At 34.6% G+C, this 18,062-nt stretch overlaps 1 protein-coding gene across 1 annotated transcript in view; it reads right to left on the bottom strand.

Annotated features, from left to right (window-relative positions):
* Positions 1-12,722, bottom strand: part of MYO9A (myosin IXA) — a 224,341-nt gene extending 211,619 nt beyond the window's left edge. Inside the window, 3 exon segments of the mRNA XM_007467841.1 lie at positions 3,723-3,785; positions 6,303-6,397; positions 11,810-12,722. Coding sequence (XP_007467903.1) covers positions 3,723-3,785; positions 6,303-6,397; positions 11,810-12,649 — 998 coding nt within the window. The 5' untranslated portion in view covers positions 12,650-12,722.
* Positions 12,723-18,062: the final 5,340 nt, after the last annotated feature.

The following is an 18,062-nucleotide window of genomic DNA, read 5'->3' as shown; positions in this document are numbered from 1 at the left end:
GGATAAATCCAAGGAGAAACATGCCAAGAAACATATTAATCACACTATCAAAAATTAAATACAAAGAAAAGTTATTAAAAGCAGCAAGGGAAAAGCAACAAATAACATACAAGGGAATCCCCGTAAGTTTAACAGCTGATCTTTCAGCAGAAGCTCTGCAAGCCAGAAGGATGTGGCAGGACACATTTAAAGTAATGAAAGGGAAAAACCTACAACCAAGATTACTCTACCCGGCAAGGAGCTCATTCAGATTTGACGGAGAAATTTAAACCTTTACAGACAAGCAAAAGCTAAGAGAATTCAGCACCACCAAACCAGCTTTACAACAAATGCTAAAGGAACTTCTCTAGGCAGGAAACACAAGAGAAGGAAAAGACCTACAATAACAAATCCAAAACAATTAAGAAAATGGTAATAGGAACATACATATCAATAACTACCCTAAATGTAAATGGATTAAATGGTCCAACCAAAAGACATACACTGGCTGAATGGATACAAAAACAAGACCTATATATATGCTGTCTATAAGAGACCTACTTCAGACCTAGGGACACATACAGACTAAAAGTGAAGGGATGGAAAAAGACATTCCATGCAAATGGAAATCAAAAGAAAGCTGGAGTAGCAATTCTCATATCAGACAAAATAGACTTTAAAGTAAAGACTATTACAAGAGACAAAGAAGGCACTTCATAATGATCAATGGAACAATCCAAGAAGAAGATATAAAAATTGTGAATATTTATGCACCCAACATAGGAGAGCCTCAAAACTTAAGGCAAATGCTAACAGCCACAAAAGGGGAAATTTACAGTAACACAATCATAGTAGGGGACTTTTAACACCCCACTTTCACCAATGGACAGATCAACCAAAATGAAAATAAATAAGGAAACACAAGCTTTAAATGATACATTAAACAAGATGGACTTAATTGATATTTATAGGACGTTCCAACCAAAAACAACAGAATATACTTTCTTCTCAAGTGCTCATGGAACATTCTCCAGAATAGATCATATCTTGGGTCACAAATCAAGCCTTGGTAAATTTAAGAAAACTGAAATCATATCAAGTATCTTCTCCGACCACAATGCTATGAGGCTAGATATCAATTACAGGAAAAAAAACTGTAAAAAATACAAACACATGGAGGCTAAACAATAAGCTACTAAATAACCAATGGATCACTGAAGAAATCAAAGAGGAAATAAAAAAATACCTACAAACAAATGACAATGAAAACACGACGGCCAAAAACCTACAGGATGCAGCAAAAGCAGTTCTAAGAGGGAAGTTTATAGCAATACAATCCTACCTCAAGAAACAAGAAAACTCTCAAATAAACAACCTAACCTTACACCTAAAGCAATTAGAGAAAGAAGAACAAAAAATCCCCAAAGTTAGCAGAAGGAAAGAAATCATAAAGATCAGATCAGAAATATATGAAAAAGAAATGAAGGAAACGATAGCAAAGATCAATAAAACTAAAAGCTGGTTCTTTGAGAAGATAAATAAAATTGATAAACCATTAGCCAGACTCATCAAGAAAAAAAGGGAGAAGACTCAAATCAATAGAATTAGAAATGAAAAAGGAGAAGTAACAACTGACACTGCAGAAATACAAAAAATCATGAGGGATTACTACAAGCAACTCTATGCCAATAAAATGGACAATCTGGAAGAAATGGACAAATTCTTAGAAATGCACAAACTACCAAGACTGAATCAGGAAGAAATAGAAAATATGAACAGACCAATCACAAACACTGAAATTGAAACTGTGATTAAAAATCTTCCAACAAACAAAAGCCCAGGACCAGATGGCTTCACAGGCGAATTCTATCAAACATTTAGAGAAGAGCTAACACCTATTCTTCTCAAACTCTTCCAAAATATAGCAGAGGGAGGAACACTCCCAAACTCATTCTACGAGGCCACCATCACCTTGATACCAAAACCAGACAAGGATGTCACAAAGAAAGAAAACTACAGGCCAAAAAAAAAAAAAAAAAAAAAATCTTCCAACAAACAAAAGCCCAGGACCAGATGGCTTCACAGGCATTTTCAAACATTTAGAGAAGAGCTATCACCTATCCTTCTCAAACTCTTCCAAAATATAGCAGAGGAAGGAACACTCCCAAACTCATTCTATGAGGCCACCATCACCCTGATACCAAAACCAGACAAAGATGTCACAAAAAAAGAAAACTACAGACCAATATCACTGATGAACATACATGCAAAAATCCTCGACAAAATACTAGCAAACAGAATCCAACAGCATGTTAAAAGGATCATACACCATGATCAAGTGGGGTTTATCCCAGGAATGCAAGGATTCTTCAACATATGCAAATCAATCAATGTGATACACCATATTAACAAATTGAAGGAGAAAAATCACATGATTTCATATATGGACATATATACACTACCAAATGTAAAATAGATAGTGGGAAGCAGTCGCATAGCACAGGGAGATCAGCTCAGTGCTTTGTGACTAGCTAGAAGGGTGGGATAGGGAGGGTGGGAGGGAGGCAGACACAAGAGGGAAGAGATATGGGGATATATGTATATGTATAACTGATTCACTTTGTTACACAGCAGAAGATAACACACCATTGTAAAGCAATTATATTCCAATAAAAATGTTAAAAAAAAATACTAGCAAGCCAAATCCAGCAACATGCAGTAAGTATTATACATACATCCACAAATCAAATCTAGCAAGATAACAGAGAATCAGTTTATATAAGCTCTGGATCTTCTCCTGCCATTGATTCTTCAAAACCAAGGAAACCAGGCTTATATCACTACCACTCTATCAAAATGTGTTAGAAAAAGTTACTAATAACCTTCTAATAGCCGTATCTGTTAGCTCTACAAGTCTTTAGGAGGCTATTCTCTTCCCAAACGCTCTTCTCTTCATTCTGAAACATCTCTAATTCAGATTTCCTCATCAGCTAGCCACAAAAAAATTAACAGAAAAGTATGAGTTCTAGTCCTAAGCTTACAGGTAATTAATTATGATATTGTTTAATAAAATTTTATTATATATAAGGACTACACTGAGCATTTTATAAACATTATTTCATTTAATCCTCTAAACAGCTTTTAGGATAGTTTTCCATCTGCAAAATGAGAAAAAGTATATAAGAAGCAGAGAAGTTAGGTGATACGCCAAAAGCACATCCAATATTTGAATATAGGTTTGTTTAACTTCAAACTCTGGCTCTTCATTTTGTCTCATTATAACATGAAGCAAATCATTTACCTCTCTGATATCTGGCTTCCTCATCTAAAGAAAGTTACATATATGTCATCTCTGAAATTCCATATACCTCAAAGATTACAATGAAATTAAGAGCTTTATTCAAAACTTTTCTCAAATTAGAGAAAGAACATCAAGATGTGACAAAAGGTCCAAAGGCAAAACGCTCACAAAACGATACCACCTGAGATACCACTATTTTCCCGTTCTGATAGTTTGCCTAGAATTTAGAAAGGACAACATTTCTATATACCCGTTAAAAAAAAAGACCTCCTAGCAGCTTCTTAAAAAGTACAGTATTCTGCCCATGAGAGAAATAGCAATTATATATAAAGTTATACATGGTATAAACTGAGTTAAAGGTCATAATATACAAAGATCTGAAAAGTCAATCTACATGATACAAATGTTAACTCAATCTAATTACACAAATTAAAATATGTACCGTTCATTATGCTCTTGATAAACGAGTCTGGACTTCTCCAGTAGATACTTTTCAACATAGGCACTAGAAGAAAAATAAAATTGATTGATCTAAACAATAAAGCTTAATATAAAGTAGACAAATATTTTATCAGAGAAGATGCAAAAGTATAAAGAATACTATCCAGAGTACATGTAGCACTGGTGTTGGTGGTATAGTGGTGAGCATAGCTGCCTTCCAGAGTACATTTACCACTATAATTGTGTTATGGACACTGTTAGTGTCATCCACATTAAGTTCATAAACTCCTAAGTCTTTTTTTTTCTTTCAATAAAGCAAAATAAAGTCAGAAGTTCAAAACATGGCACATAAGACCCTCCCGTGACAAAGACTTTATTTTCTTTCTAGGCTCAATACCACTGGACATCCTTTCAGATATTACAGTTTGACCATACTACTAAATAAGGCTCAAAGATATACTTTTTTTATATATCCATGCTGTTGCCACATTCTGGAATAAATTCTGGTAAATAAGTTTATTATTTACCAATTTACTCAGTAAGTATTCATTAACTGGGCACTGTGCTAAGCACTGTTCAAATACAGAAATAAGTGATATACTACCTGTCCTCAAGGGGCTTACAAACTAGTGGAGAAAACAGGTAAACCAGCAGCTATCATGCTGAGTTGATAGGGTTTATTTTACAGCAATGACCAGAATATTATGGATGTACCAAGAGAGACACATAAGATTCAATCCAAGAAGGAAAAAGGACGTAAGGAAGAACTCACATAGAGGGTGAGTACATAGCACTTATTAATATGGATACAAAAATCCTAAATAAAAACTAGCAAGCAGAACACAACAACCAGTTTACATATGTATGTGTATAAATATGTCTGTGTGTGTATGTCTGTGTGTGTTTGTGTCTTTGTATTGACCAAGTCGGATATTTTTTCCCCAGGAATGCAAAATAATGATAATATTAATAGATCCCAAAATGAAGATAAAGCTAATTTCCATAGATGCCAAAAAGGCCTTTGATAAAACACAATAGCCGTTACTGACAAAAACACTCAAAGAAAATTAAAATCAATGTTTAATTCATTAACAATAAAATGTCCTAAAGCCAGTATTTTACTTAGTGAAGAAAATTAAAGGCATTCACACAAAGGTCTAAAACAATATTATCACAGTATAGGAGTATGTAATCAGACAAGATAGAAAATAATCAGAGATATAAGGAACAGGAAAAAAATTTAAAGTATTTATTTATGCAGATATGACAATACACCTAGAAATATTAAGAGAAACAACAGTAAAACTAATATGAACAATAAAATAATTCAGTAAGATAACAAGATACAAAATTAGTATAAAAATCAGTAGCCTTCACATATACAAATAATGTGCAATTTTAGAAGATATAATGCAAGAGAAAAATCACACTTTAATAACAACATTAAAAATAAAATAAGATACTTAGGAATAAACTCAACAAGAAACGTAAGGAAACTAAAAACACTTCTAAAAAGTATAAAGATGTCAATTATCCAAAAATTTATTAGTCCAATAAAACCAAGCCATGAAAGACATGAAAGATCCTTCAAAACCTATTGCTAAGGAGCAAAGAATTCAATCTGTAAAGGCTATATACTATATAATTCCAACCATGTGACATTCTGGAAAATGCAAACCTATTAAGACAGTGAAAAGGTCAGTGGATGCCAAAGCTTAGTGGGTGGGAAGGGATGAACAGGTGGAGCACAGGGATTTTTAGGGCAGTGAAACTATTCCATATAATACTGTCTGGGTGAATACATACCTTTTAACATCTGTCAAAGCCCATTCAAGGTACAACACAAATGGAACACACTAATGCAAGATATTATTAAGAGGGGAAACTGGGGGACAGGGTGAAGAGGTATATGGGAACTCTGTACTTTCTATTCATTTTTGTCATAAACCTAAAACTGTTCTAAAAATAGTCTATTAAGTTTTTTTAAAGTTATAAAGAATATTGCTGGCACAACCAGAGGACTCTGATCACAGACTGTATAATAAGAATTATTATTATGACAAAATTAAATATCTTAAGTATAAAATAGTATTAGGGCTCAAGAGGGAGGGGATATGGGGATATATGCATACATATAGCTGATTCGGTTTGTTGTACAGCAGAAACTAACACAACATTGTAAAGCAATTACACTCCAATAAAGATATTTTTTTAAAAAATAGTATTAAGTAGGAAAATGTCATTGTGGTTGCTTTAGGAAATATAGTAATTAGGGGGTCAAGTTACCTGCCCAACTTACTCAAAAACAATTTTTAAAAAAATGAATGCAGAAATAATATAGAAAGATAAAGCAAATGCATATAATTGTTAAAAACTTATAAAGCTAAGTTAAGGGTATATGGGAGTTACACTATTCTTTGAACTTTTCTCAGGTTTGAACTTTTCCAAAAGAAAGAAATAATTGAGAAGAAAAAACACTAATGTCACTATTCTCATTAAAAAGCAAATGAACAACCTATGGTTTATGAAGGGGCAATGGCAAAAATATAAACATGCTCCAAAGCCTGCTACTGCTACTTACCCAAGTACAGTGCCTGTTTCTTGGTAATTTACTTGAATAAACTTGCCAAAACGACTTGAATTGTTATTATGAGCTGTCTTCGCATTTCCAAAGGCCTGTCAAAATAAAGAGTTCTCATTAATTTTATTTTTTAAAAATGGAAAATCCTGCTTAGATCAGCTCAAAGATAAAATAATGTTAAAGAGATAGCAGAAAATCAATTCACTTTCATAGTTCAGGTAAAGTAAAAGAAAGCAACTAATATTTGAAATGAAACCAAGTAGACAGCATTTTATGCTATTCCGTAAAATAAATCTTAATTTTAAAAATTTATTGCTCATTACAAATCAGATTTCACTTTCACATTCCAGAGCCAGCAAATATTCTTGATATATTTATACATATATATTTTTAAAATTTTGCTTAACTGAAATAGCAATGGGCTAGGAAAAGAATAATTACATCAAAAGAATTACAATTCTAGAACAGTATAAAGGAAATAAAGTTTCATTACATAATGTACTATGCTTTATTATATCTACTTAAAACAAAATGACAGTACTATCTTAGAAAGAATGAAAAATATATGTTTCCTAAGTTATAACCAAAAGTATATACCATGCAATGAAATATTACCTAGCAATAAAGAAGGAACTACTGATACAGACATCACCACTGACAAACATTATGCTAAGTGGAAGAAACCATACACAAGAGTACATATGAAATTCTAGAAAAGTCAAAACAAGAGTAACAAGAAGCAGATTAGAAGCTGTCTGGGAATGGGGATGGGGGTGGGAAATGTCTACAAAGGGACACAAGGGGTAATGAAAATATTCTATGCTTGATTGTATGATGGTGGTTACAGGGTATATGCATTTATCAAAATTCACTAAACCATACATTTTAAATGGCTATATTTTATTTCAAGTTATAGCTCAATAAAATTTAAATTTAAATTTAAAAGAAAGAACCCACTGTTGAACTCACATATTCAACAACTTAAATGAAAACTTCAAGACATAATGCTGAATAAAAGAAGCCAGTCTCCAAACACTACATACTGTATGATTCCATTTACATGACATTTTGAAAAAAAAAAACAACAACAACCAGCAATGAAGAACAAACAAGTAGTTCCCACAAGTTATGGGAGTATGGGAGGGCAGAGGGTATGAAGATAAGGAATAGCATGAGGGAGTTTCATGCAGTAGTGGAACTACTCTGTACCTACACCCATAAATGGTTACACAAATTAATATGTTTACAATTCATAGAATTTTACTGTAAAGTTATTTCTTTTAAGTTTAATATCTACTTTTTAAAGTAACTCATTAAAAAATAAAGGCAAATAAAAGACAATTTCAGATATACAAATCTGAAAATATTCATCATAAGTGAACCCACACTAAAAGAACTAAGGAAGTCCTTCATGCAGAAGGAAAATGCTATCATGTTCAAATATGGATCAACGTGAGGAATAGAGAACAGGAGAAATAGTAACCACATGAGTAAATATACAAAATACATTTTATTACTTAGACCTCTTGAAAAGATTACTGAGAATGAGATCAGAGAAAATGGTAAAGATCTCTGAAATTCCTCTCCCCTTCATAAAACAAATAAGACTAACAAAAATTGTTATTTGTCAAAAGTAACATCAACTTTTTGATGATTCTAGAAATTAACAAGGGCTTGGAATAATCCTTTGTAGAAGAACATTTAATCAAGGAAAACAGCTGGATCTCGGTAAGAAAAGCAGGTATTGGTGTCATTTTAACTTACCTAATTACCAATTCCCTCTCCCTAGCTCCACACTGAAGAGAAAACTGACACCCTACAATTACAGTGGTTTTTTAGAAAAAGCAGTCTAGCCTAGAAGCCACTAGAAAGATCAAACTAGGGTTAGAGTTAAAGCCTTGTCCCACAGATAACTCACAATTTGACCTATTTGGCATTTTCCTAGAAAACCTCATTCAAAGGGCTATCTTTCTGTGACCTGACTTGAAGATCACTCACTGAGAACAACCTTTTCCTACAGGTGTGTTTGTTAAAAAAAAAAACCTAAAAAATAGAGTTGCCATGTGATCCACCAATCCCACTCCTGGGCATATGTCTGGAGAAAACTCTAATTCAAAAAGATACATGCACCCTTATATTCATAGTGGCACCACTTAAAATAGCCAAGACATGGAAACAACCTAAATGTCCATGGACAGAAGAATGGATAAAGATGTGGTATATATACAAAATGGAATACTACTCGGCCATAAAAAAGAATGAAATAATGCCATTTGCAACAACATGGATGGACCTAGAGATTATCATGCTAAGTGAAGTCAGAAAGAGAAAGATAGCAGTATCATGTGATACCACTTATATGTAGAATCTAAAATATGACACAAATAAACTTACTTACATAACAGAAACAGACTCACAGGCATGGAGAACAAATTTGTGTTTACCAAAGAGGAAAGGGGGTGGGAGAGGGATAAATTTGGAATTTGAGATTAGCAGATACACACTACTACATATAAAATAAATAAACAACAAGGACCTATTGTATAGCACAGGGAACTAACTATATTCATATCTTGTAATAACCTATGATGGAAAAGAATATGTATAGATATGTATAAGTGAATCACTCTGTTGTACACCACCAGAAAGTAACACAACATTATAAATCAACTATATTTCAGTACCAAAAAAGGGAGCGAGAAAGAGAAAAAAAGGAAAAAAAATAAATGGTGATGCAGTGGTTAAGACTCCATGCTACCAATGAAGGGTGCCCAGGTTCGATCCCTGGTCAGGGAACTAGATCCCACATGCATGTCGCAACTAAGAGTTCACATGCCACAACTAAGGAACTGGCAAGCTGCAACTAAGGAGTCCACACGCTGCAACTAAGGAGACCTCCTGCCACAACTAAGGAGTCCACGTGCCACAACTAAGGAGTCCACATGCCGCAACTCAGTAGCCCACATGCCACAACCAAAGAGTCAGAGAGCTACAACTAAGGAGTTGGCGAGCCGCAACTAAGAAGCCTGCGAGCCACAACTAAGACCCAGTGCACCCAAATAAAATAAATATTAAAAAAAAAAAGAAATGGTGAGAGCAGACATCTGTGTCTTCTTTCTGACCAAAGGGAGAAAGCTTTCAGTCTTTCACCATTAAGTATGTTGTTAACCTATAATTTTTAATAGGTGTTTTTAATCAGATAGAGAAAGTTCCTTCCTATTCCTAGTTTGTTGAGAGTGTGGTTTTCTTTATTTGTTTTGTTTTTTTAATCATGAAAGGGTGTTGTTTTTGTCAAATACTTTTTCTGTATCTATTCTGATGATGGTGTGGCTTTTGTCCTTTAGTCTATTAATATTGTATAATACATTTATTTTTGTATTGTTTAACCAAACTTTCATTCCTTAATATAAATCCTACTTTACCATGGTGTATACTTCTTTTTATATTTTGCTGAATTAAGTTTGCCAGTATTTCTTTAAGAATGTTTGTGTTTCAAGGGATATCGGTCTGTAATTTTCTTTTGTTGTGGTGTCTTTGTTTAATTTTGGTATCAGTGAAATATTTTGGGCCTTATAAAATTAGAAAGTGTTCCTCCCTCCTGTTCTATTTCTTGGAAGAATTTTTGAAGGATTTGTGTTAATTCTTCTTTAAATGTTTAGTAGAATTCATCAGTGAAGTCATCTGGTCCTGGGCAATTTTTTTTTTTTTTTTGGAAGTTTCTGACTGCTAAGAAACAAGACTTATAGACATAGAAAACAAACTTATGGTTACACCAAACGGGAAAGGGAGTGGAAGAGGGATAAATTAGGACTTTGGGATTAGCAGACACAAACTATATACTATATATAAAATAGATAAACAACAAGGTCCTACTGTATAGTACAAGAAACTATATTTAATATCCTGTAATAAACCATATGGAAAAGAATGTGAAAAAGAATATGTATGTATATGTATAACTGAATCACTTTGCTGTATATCCGAAACTAACATAACATTGTAAATCAACTATACTTCAGTAAAAAAATTTTAAAATTTAAAAATTTAAATTTTAAAAAAGAGAGGGTTAAACCTGGGAAAAATGTATATATATTTTCAAAACATGTCTGTAAAGGATCTGCACCCAGCATACACAAAGAACTCTCAAAACACAGCAATAACAAGTTGGGCAATAGATTTTGACAGACACTTCACCAAGGAACATATATAGGTTGCAAATAAACACATGAAAAGGTGCTCACATCATTAGTTATTATAGAATGCAAATTAAAATCATGAGATACCATTGTATACCTATTTGAATGGCTAAAATTAGAAAGAATGACTATATCAAGGGTTAGCAGAGATATGGAATAACTGACACTGTACATACTGTTTGGTGGGAATATAAAATAGTATGTAAAATTTATACATAAGTTTGGCAGTTTCTTAAAAAGTTAAACAGATACCTATCATATGACCCAGTCATTCCACTCCTAGCTATTTACCCAAGAGAAAAGACAGCATATGTCCACACAAAAACTTGAATACTTTATGTGTTATAGCCAAAAACTGGAAACAACGTATATGTCCATCAAAAGATGAATGAATAAACAAAGTGTGGTATATCCATACAATGGAATACTGTCTTAGCAAAAGGAATCAATTATTGACACACACACAAAATAATTAAACCAAGTAAGAGAAGTCAAACATAAAACAGTACATACTACATGATTCCATTTATATAAAATTACAGAATGTACAGACTAACCTACAGTGACAGAAAGCACATAAGTGGTTTCTTATAAATGAGTGGGCTAGAAAGGGTGAGAAAGAGGCATTACAAAGGTAACTTTAGGGATAATGGATATGTTCAGTATCTTGACTGTGGTGGTGGTTTCATGGGTATATATCAATACATATGTCAAATTTATCCAATTGTACACTTTAAATATGTGCAATTATACCTCACAAAAATCTCTTTCAAAAAACAAGTAATATTACCTTTCCTTTCAGCTCTAAAACAAAAATAGTGTATTCTCTTTCCTTTCTACCCTTGATGGTATTACTTCTAAAACTTAGAACTAAAAAATTTTTCCCGTATTCTCTGCATTTTCAAAAATGAACCCTTAGAATTTCAATCCTAGGCACAGATTTTAAGACTGCAAAGATAAAAATATATTGACAAGACTATATTCCCCAACTACCTATTTCCACAATCCAATACAGACAGGAGTCCTGCCCCTGCTATCTCCCTTTACAGAGGGATATATCTGACTCCAATCAACTTTCCTTTGCATCCTTTGAAACGGCCCAAAGACATCCTTTGAAAAAAATATTGCCACTGTCACACCTTTCAATCTTCCACACTGCCTTTTTTTGGTTTCCTATCTTCCAGTTTTCCTTGGTAACTAAAAATGATGTCTATACTTCTATTTAGTTTCATTTCATTTTCTCACATCTAACAAATTTTAATTTTTTTAAAGATATGTTTAAGAGTAAGAAAAGTATTTCTACACACTTACCTCAAGTACTGGTCCAGCTCCAAGAATAATTTGTTCCACTCCACTGGCAAATCCTTTCTGACTGAGCGCAGTAAGGTGATGAATAAGAAAGTTTGTGCTTTGAGTCTTCCCAGAACCACTCTCTCCTGAAATCACGATGCACTGATTCCTTTTGCGCTGAAGCATGGCATGATAAGCTACATCAGCCACAGCATAAATGTGAGGCTCAAGTTTTCCCAACTGGTGGTTATCATACATTTTGACATATTTGGGGTTATAAATAGGAAGAAACTTGAATGGGTTAATAGCTATTAGAATACTGCCAACATAGGTGTAAATTTTTTCATGCTTAAAGCGATTTCGTAGGTTTTCTAAGAGAGTTTTCTCATTCAAATCAGGTAAGCTACATAAATCATCGAAGTCTTTTTGTTGAGGCTGTGGAAGAAAACCCCGTTCCATCATCCTGCGACGTTCTTCTGTTACCCGTAGCCATGACTGAAGACTACCATAATGGATTGATCCATCAAGGTTTTTTTCTCTCAGAAGAAAACGGTAGTCCTCTCCACTCAGGCGATTTTCCAGAGCCATTCGGGGCCACAACATCATTCGCTGAACTGGACAGTCTGTTGGATTGAGTATCCATTCTTCTCCACCAAATTCTTTTACCTCTGCTAGAACATAACATTTTGTTTTGTCAAGATGAAGTCTGTTTATAAGAGAGTCAATCACCTCAGCAGCCGTGGAGTTTTTTCTGGCAGGAATTGGACAGTAGATTGTCCCTTCTGAAATTGTCCCAGGATATATACGCAATATATGTTCATTATCCTCAAAGCGTCGTCTTCCTCCATCATTTATATTCATATTGGATCCTGTCCCATCAGCATGGATAGTATGTGTTCAAGACTGCACAAATCATTTTCATGGCAAAAGAACTGCTGCAACATAAAAGATGTGAAACATTAAGAAGTCACATTACACAGTCACTGCTTTCTGAAGCTCAAAAAAAAGAGGCTTAACAATCAAGTTGATTACACCTTTTAGGACCAAAAAATCCTAACTCTTCTCTTAGTATAAGAACCGTTCTTGAAGACAGTCTCGTTGAGATCACATAATATTTCATATTATTGTCCAAATCTGCACACTTCCCAAAACAGCCAAAATTTTTCCAGCCTTTTGTTATATTAATAATTCAAAACCCAAAGAGTAAAAATAAAAATTAATTTGTCCTCTACTATCTTGAATGTTTCTAAGGTACCTGGGAATAGAATCAAGTTCTTTCTTTATATATGAAAAGAGCCTCATTGAAGACTGGCTTAAGATGGACAGAACAGTCACACAAATTTTATCACCCCACACCCAAAAGCTCTTAAGGTTAAAGCAAAACGGAGAAAGAGTGCATCAATAGAGCAAAAATTTGTGAAATTAAAAACAGTAAGAAGATGAGATCAGATAAACAGAAATTAAACTAGATGAAGTTATAACCAAGAAAACAATGAGAGAAACCTGCTATAGAACAGACATATTTTCAAGGACTTCTGGACTCTGCCTCCCTTAAGGTGAAGATGTAAAGGGAGCAACAAAATTGATCCTGCCCCTGGCTTGCTGAACAAAGCTGACAAAATTATACAACTAGGCACCATTACAAATTTTATTCAACCCTCCCTTTTCCTTCAATGCTGCCTTTTTATCTAACTTTATTTCATTTCTTACAAGTATTCTGCATACTCTCCAATTTTCTCAAACCCCACATATATCACACATCTGAAAGAATGATTTCAACTTTTATACCTAACTCAGAAAACAGTGATTTCTTTTAAATGACTTCTCCAACTCAAAATGTATTCCTATGTTCATCTCATCTCTGTTCTTCCATTTCTGTCTACAGAGAAAATGTTCCAGATCCTTCCCATTTCTTAGCATCTCCATCAGTATCTTGCCCCATCAAAAAACAGCTCCCAGGGCTTCCCTGGTGGCACAGTGGTTGAGAGTCCACCTGCCGATGCAGGGGACACGGGTTCGTGCCCAGGTCTGGGAGGATCCTACATGCGGCGGAGCGGCTGGGCCCGTGAGCCATGGTCGCTGAGCCTGCGCGTTCGGAGCCTGTGCTCCGCAGCGGGAGGGGCCACAACAGTGAGAGGCCTGCGTACCGCAAAAAAAACAAACAAACAAACAAACAAAAAAAAAAACAGCTCCCATATGCTATCCATCTTTCCCTTTTCACTTATTGCATCCTTTAACATATAGATGCTGTTCTTTTTTTAAAAAAGAAAAATACCTTCAGTTGCTTCCCTCAGACTACTACACTACTTTTGTCAAAGTCCTCTCTAATGAAGATACTCTGTTTACCTTTTTCCTAGATGATCTTTCAAAAGCAGAGAATACTATAGAACATATAAAAAACAGCCATAAATCTACTACCCAAATTCACCGTTTGAAAACTGCTGTAATCACTCCAGATTATTTTATAAACAAACAAAATATTAGAGATAATTAAAGCTCCTTCCTTTGCTCTGCAGAGGTAACCATTATCCTGAGGTTGGTATTATTCCCATACATGCTTTTATATTTTTACTACATATGTGGGTTCCCATAAATTATAGATAGTATCATTTCCAATTTTTAAGCTTTAAAAAAAATGCTATACTAAATAGTCTGCATCTCACTGTAACTTAACATTGTCTTTTCTATTTATAAATGCTGATACATGTAACGTTCATTAACTGCCAAGCAATATGACATGGTATGTTGGCTCATTAATTGTAACAAATGTACCACTCTAGTGGGAGATGCTGATAATGGGTGAGGCTATGCATACGTGGGGGCAGGCAGGAGATGTACGGGAAATCTCTGTACTTTCCACTCAATTTTGCTGCGAACCTAACACTGTCCTAAAAAATAAAGTCTATTTTTCAAAAACTCCCATTGTATGCTTATACTACAATTTATCAATCTACTCTTAATTAAACCACAATTTATCAATCTACTACACTAAATCCTTCCATTGAATGCTTAAAATGTTTCCAGTATTACACTGTTAAAGCAATGCTGCAATTCTCATACATGTCTCTTCATGTACCTTTGCTAAAATTTCTCTGGACTGTAGACCCAAGAGTGAAATTGCTGGGTTTTAAGCACCTTCAACTTTACTAGATATTAACAAAATGCTCTCCAAAGCAGTTGTACCAACTGACTATTTCACAGCTGGTGTAGGAAGAGCTCATGTTTCTCTGCCTCCTTACCAAAAGTCAGTATTGTCAGACTTGAGTTTGTGCCAATATAAGAAACGTAAAAAGGTATTTCATTACTTCAATTTGTATTTCCTTCATGACTAGTAAGGAGGGGCAACACTTATCCTATCATTTGCCATTGGGGCTATGATTGTTTATTCATTTTCCCCTTTGACTTGTCTTTTCCTTATTAATTTGAATGATTTTTCATATATCCTGGATATTAATCAATTTCAGCTGAATGAGTGACAAATATCTCCTACCATTCTGTAGCTTATCTTTCTATTTTGTTCATGTTGCCTTTTGTTGTAGAGAAGTTTTATTTTTAATAAATTTATCAATATTTTACAGGTTATTATTTCTTTTTTAAGAAGCAACATTAACAACAATTGCAGTTAACTCATTATGTGCTTATCTGTACTAGTCATTTTTCTAAGCATTGCACATGTATTATTTAATCCTCACAATTCCTCTCTCAGGGTTGTTTTTATCATCATCATCCTCATTTTACAAATGAGAAAACACAGAAATTTTTCAGAACTTGACCAAATGTAATAAAGTTGAGATTTGAAGCAGGCAGTCTGGCGTTAAAACCTACATAATATTATCTCCTGGTATCGTTTTTTAAAATCCTCCTTTATCCTAAGGATATAAAGTTATTATCTTTTCTTCTAAAAGGCCTAAATTTTGCTTTTCTTACGTAGGTCTTTTAATGCATACAGAACTTATTTTCATGTATGCTGTGAGATAGGGCTTGTAATTATTTTCAAGTCAATTCAGATTAGCAAATGAACCAGCATCACAATGAAGAGTCTAATCTTTCCCCACTGACTTATAATGCCACCTCTGTCATGTGCCAAATTCCAGATAAGTATCAATCTGTTCTGGGCTCTGTACTGTTTTCCACTAGTCTATTTATCCATCAATAAGCCTGTATTACCTATTACTGCTCTATTATAAGTTTTGATATCTGGAGGGCATACCACCTAAATTTGTTCCTCTTTAATGTTACTTCGGTTATGTTCTATAAAAATTTTAAGATCAGCATATCAGCTACAATGAAAAAACCTTTTGGCGTTTTGATGGATATTGCAATGATTTTACAGATTAATACTGGAAAAGACTGACATCCTACTGACTTCCCATTCATGAACACCATGTGTTGTTTTTAATCACACTTTTCACTTCTAAGGTTTCTGTCATTTTCATACAGTGTTGGGTTTTTTTTTAACATCTTTATTGGAGTATAATTGCTTTACAATGGTGTGTTAGTTTCTGCTTTATAACAAAGTGAATCAGTTATACATATACATATGTTCCCATATCTCTTCCCTCTTGCATCTCCCTCCCACTCTCCCCATCCCACCCCTCTAGGTGGTGACAAACCACTGAGCTGATCTCCCTGTGCTATGCAGCTGCTTCCCACTCGCTATCTATTTCACGTTTGGTAGTGTATATATGTCCATGCCACTCTCTCACTTTGTTACAGCTTACCCTTCCCCCTCCCCATACCCTCAAGTCCATTCTCTAGCAGGTCTGTGTCCTTATTCCCGTCTTACCCCCAGGTTCTTCATGATCTTTTTTTTTCCCCTTAGATTCCATGTATGTGTTAGCATACGGTATTTGTTTTTCTCTTTCTGACTTACTTCACTCTGTATGTCATATAGTTTTAAGAGATACTACTCACTTACTTACCTCCTTGAAAATCCTAAATAATATATAATCTGATATTTTTCAGACTCATATTTTAATGCAATGCCATCAGCGTGAACTGCTCGTCTGATTGTTGATTTTATTTCGTATGTTTCTCAGCATTAGATGACTTAATTTGTTTGAGAACTTAGCTTTAGAGGTGAACTTTTTGATGGAAGACTTTTGTTTTACATACCAGCATTTACTAAGAACCCACTATTTACTACTTTTTTTAAACAAAGCCACAATACCATTAATCACACCTTTAAAAATTAATATTTTTTAATACAACTGGTCAGTGTGTGATTTCCCCAGTTATCTCATAAATATTTTTCTTACAGTTGGCCTATTCAAATCAGGAGATCTGTCCTGCAGTAACAGTAAGAATATGCTCTAAGCTCGGAGGTTTCTAGCTGTAAAGCTATGTTTGTGTTCTCCTGAATCCGTAGGTATAAGGCCTCGTATAAACTGTGGCTTCCGGCAATAGAAAGCAACAAAGCTACTCCTTACAGTCATGCAGGCTGTGCTGTGTACTATTTCAGGAGATGCACTGCATAACTGTAGTCTGATCTATAGAGGTGAATAATATGGCAGCCCCAGGGGATTTCTCTGGCGGTCCAGTGGTTAAGAATCCGTGCTCTCAATGCAGGAGACACAGGTCCAATACCTAGTCGGGGAATTAAGATCTTGTATGCTGCATGGCATGGCCAAAAAAAAAAAGGCAGCCCCAGAGCTAAACTCAGAAATACCTTTTTCAATAGAGGAGCCCTACCTACCCTGGCCCATGGGTACCAAAAATGAGCCCAATTCCAATGACACTTCCACATTATCTCAGAGGCCAAAACCTCAGATGCTTTCCCTGCAAGCTCCCAGACATAAGCCCCAGTCACTGCTTTGTGTTCTATTCTCTTTCCAAAATAGAAATGCTTACCTTTTTGAGCCCCATTTATGTCAATTCAGTTTTCTCTTTTTGTTACTTTATCAGTCTTTGCTTTGTGTTTAGAAAGAAGGGGTTGCCTCAAAATATCACTTGCAGGGAATTCCCTAGCAGTCCAATGGTTAGGACTCTGAGTTCCCACTGCAGGGGGCCCCAGTTCGATCCCTGGTTGGGGAACTAAGATCCCGCAAGCTGTGCAGCATGGCCAAAAAATTTTTTTTTAATTAAAAAAAAAATCACTCTTAAATACATCTTGACAGCAATCTGTGAGTGTTTATCAGAATCATCTAGGGAAATTTTAAAAATATACATTTCTAGGCCCAATAATGGTTCTGAGGTTGGAACACCTAGGCAATTCTTTTGTTGCTGGTCCAGAGAACTCCCTCCCTCCCTCCTTTCTTTCCTTCTTGCCTTCTTC

Source organism: Lipotes vexillifer, unplaced genomic scaffold (assembly GCF_000442215.2).
Source record: "Lipotes vexillifer unplaced genomic scaffold, Lipotes_vexillifer_v1.1 scaffold792, whole genome shotgun sequence".
Taxonomy (NCBI): Eukaryota; Metazoa; Chordata; class Mammalia; order Artiodactyla; family Lipotidae; genus Lipotes; species Lipotes vexillifer.
The sequence above is the reverse complement of the archived record's forward strand: the minus strand, read 5'-3'. Positions and strand labels throughout refer to the sequence as shown.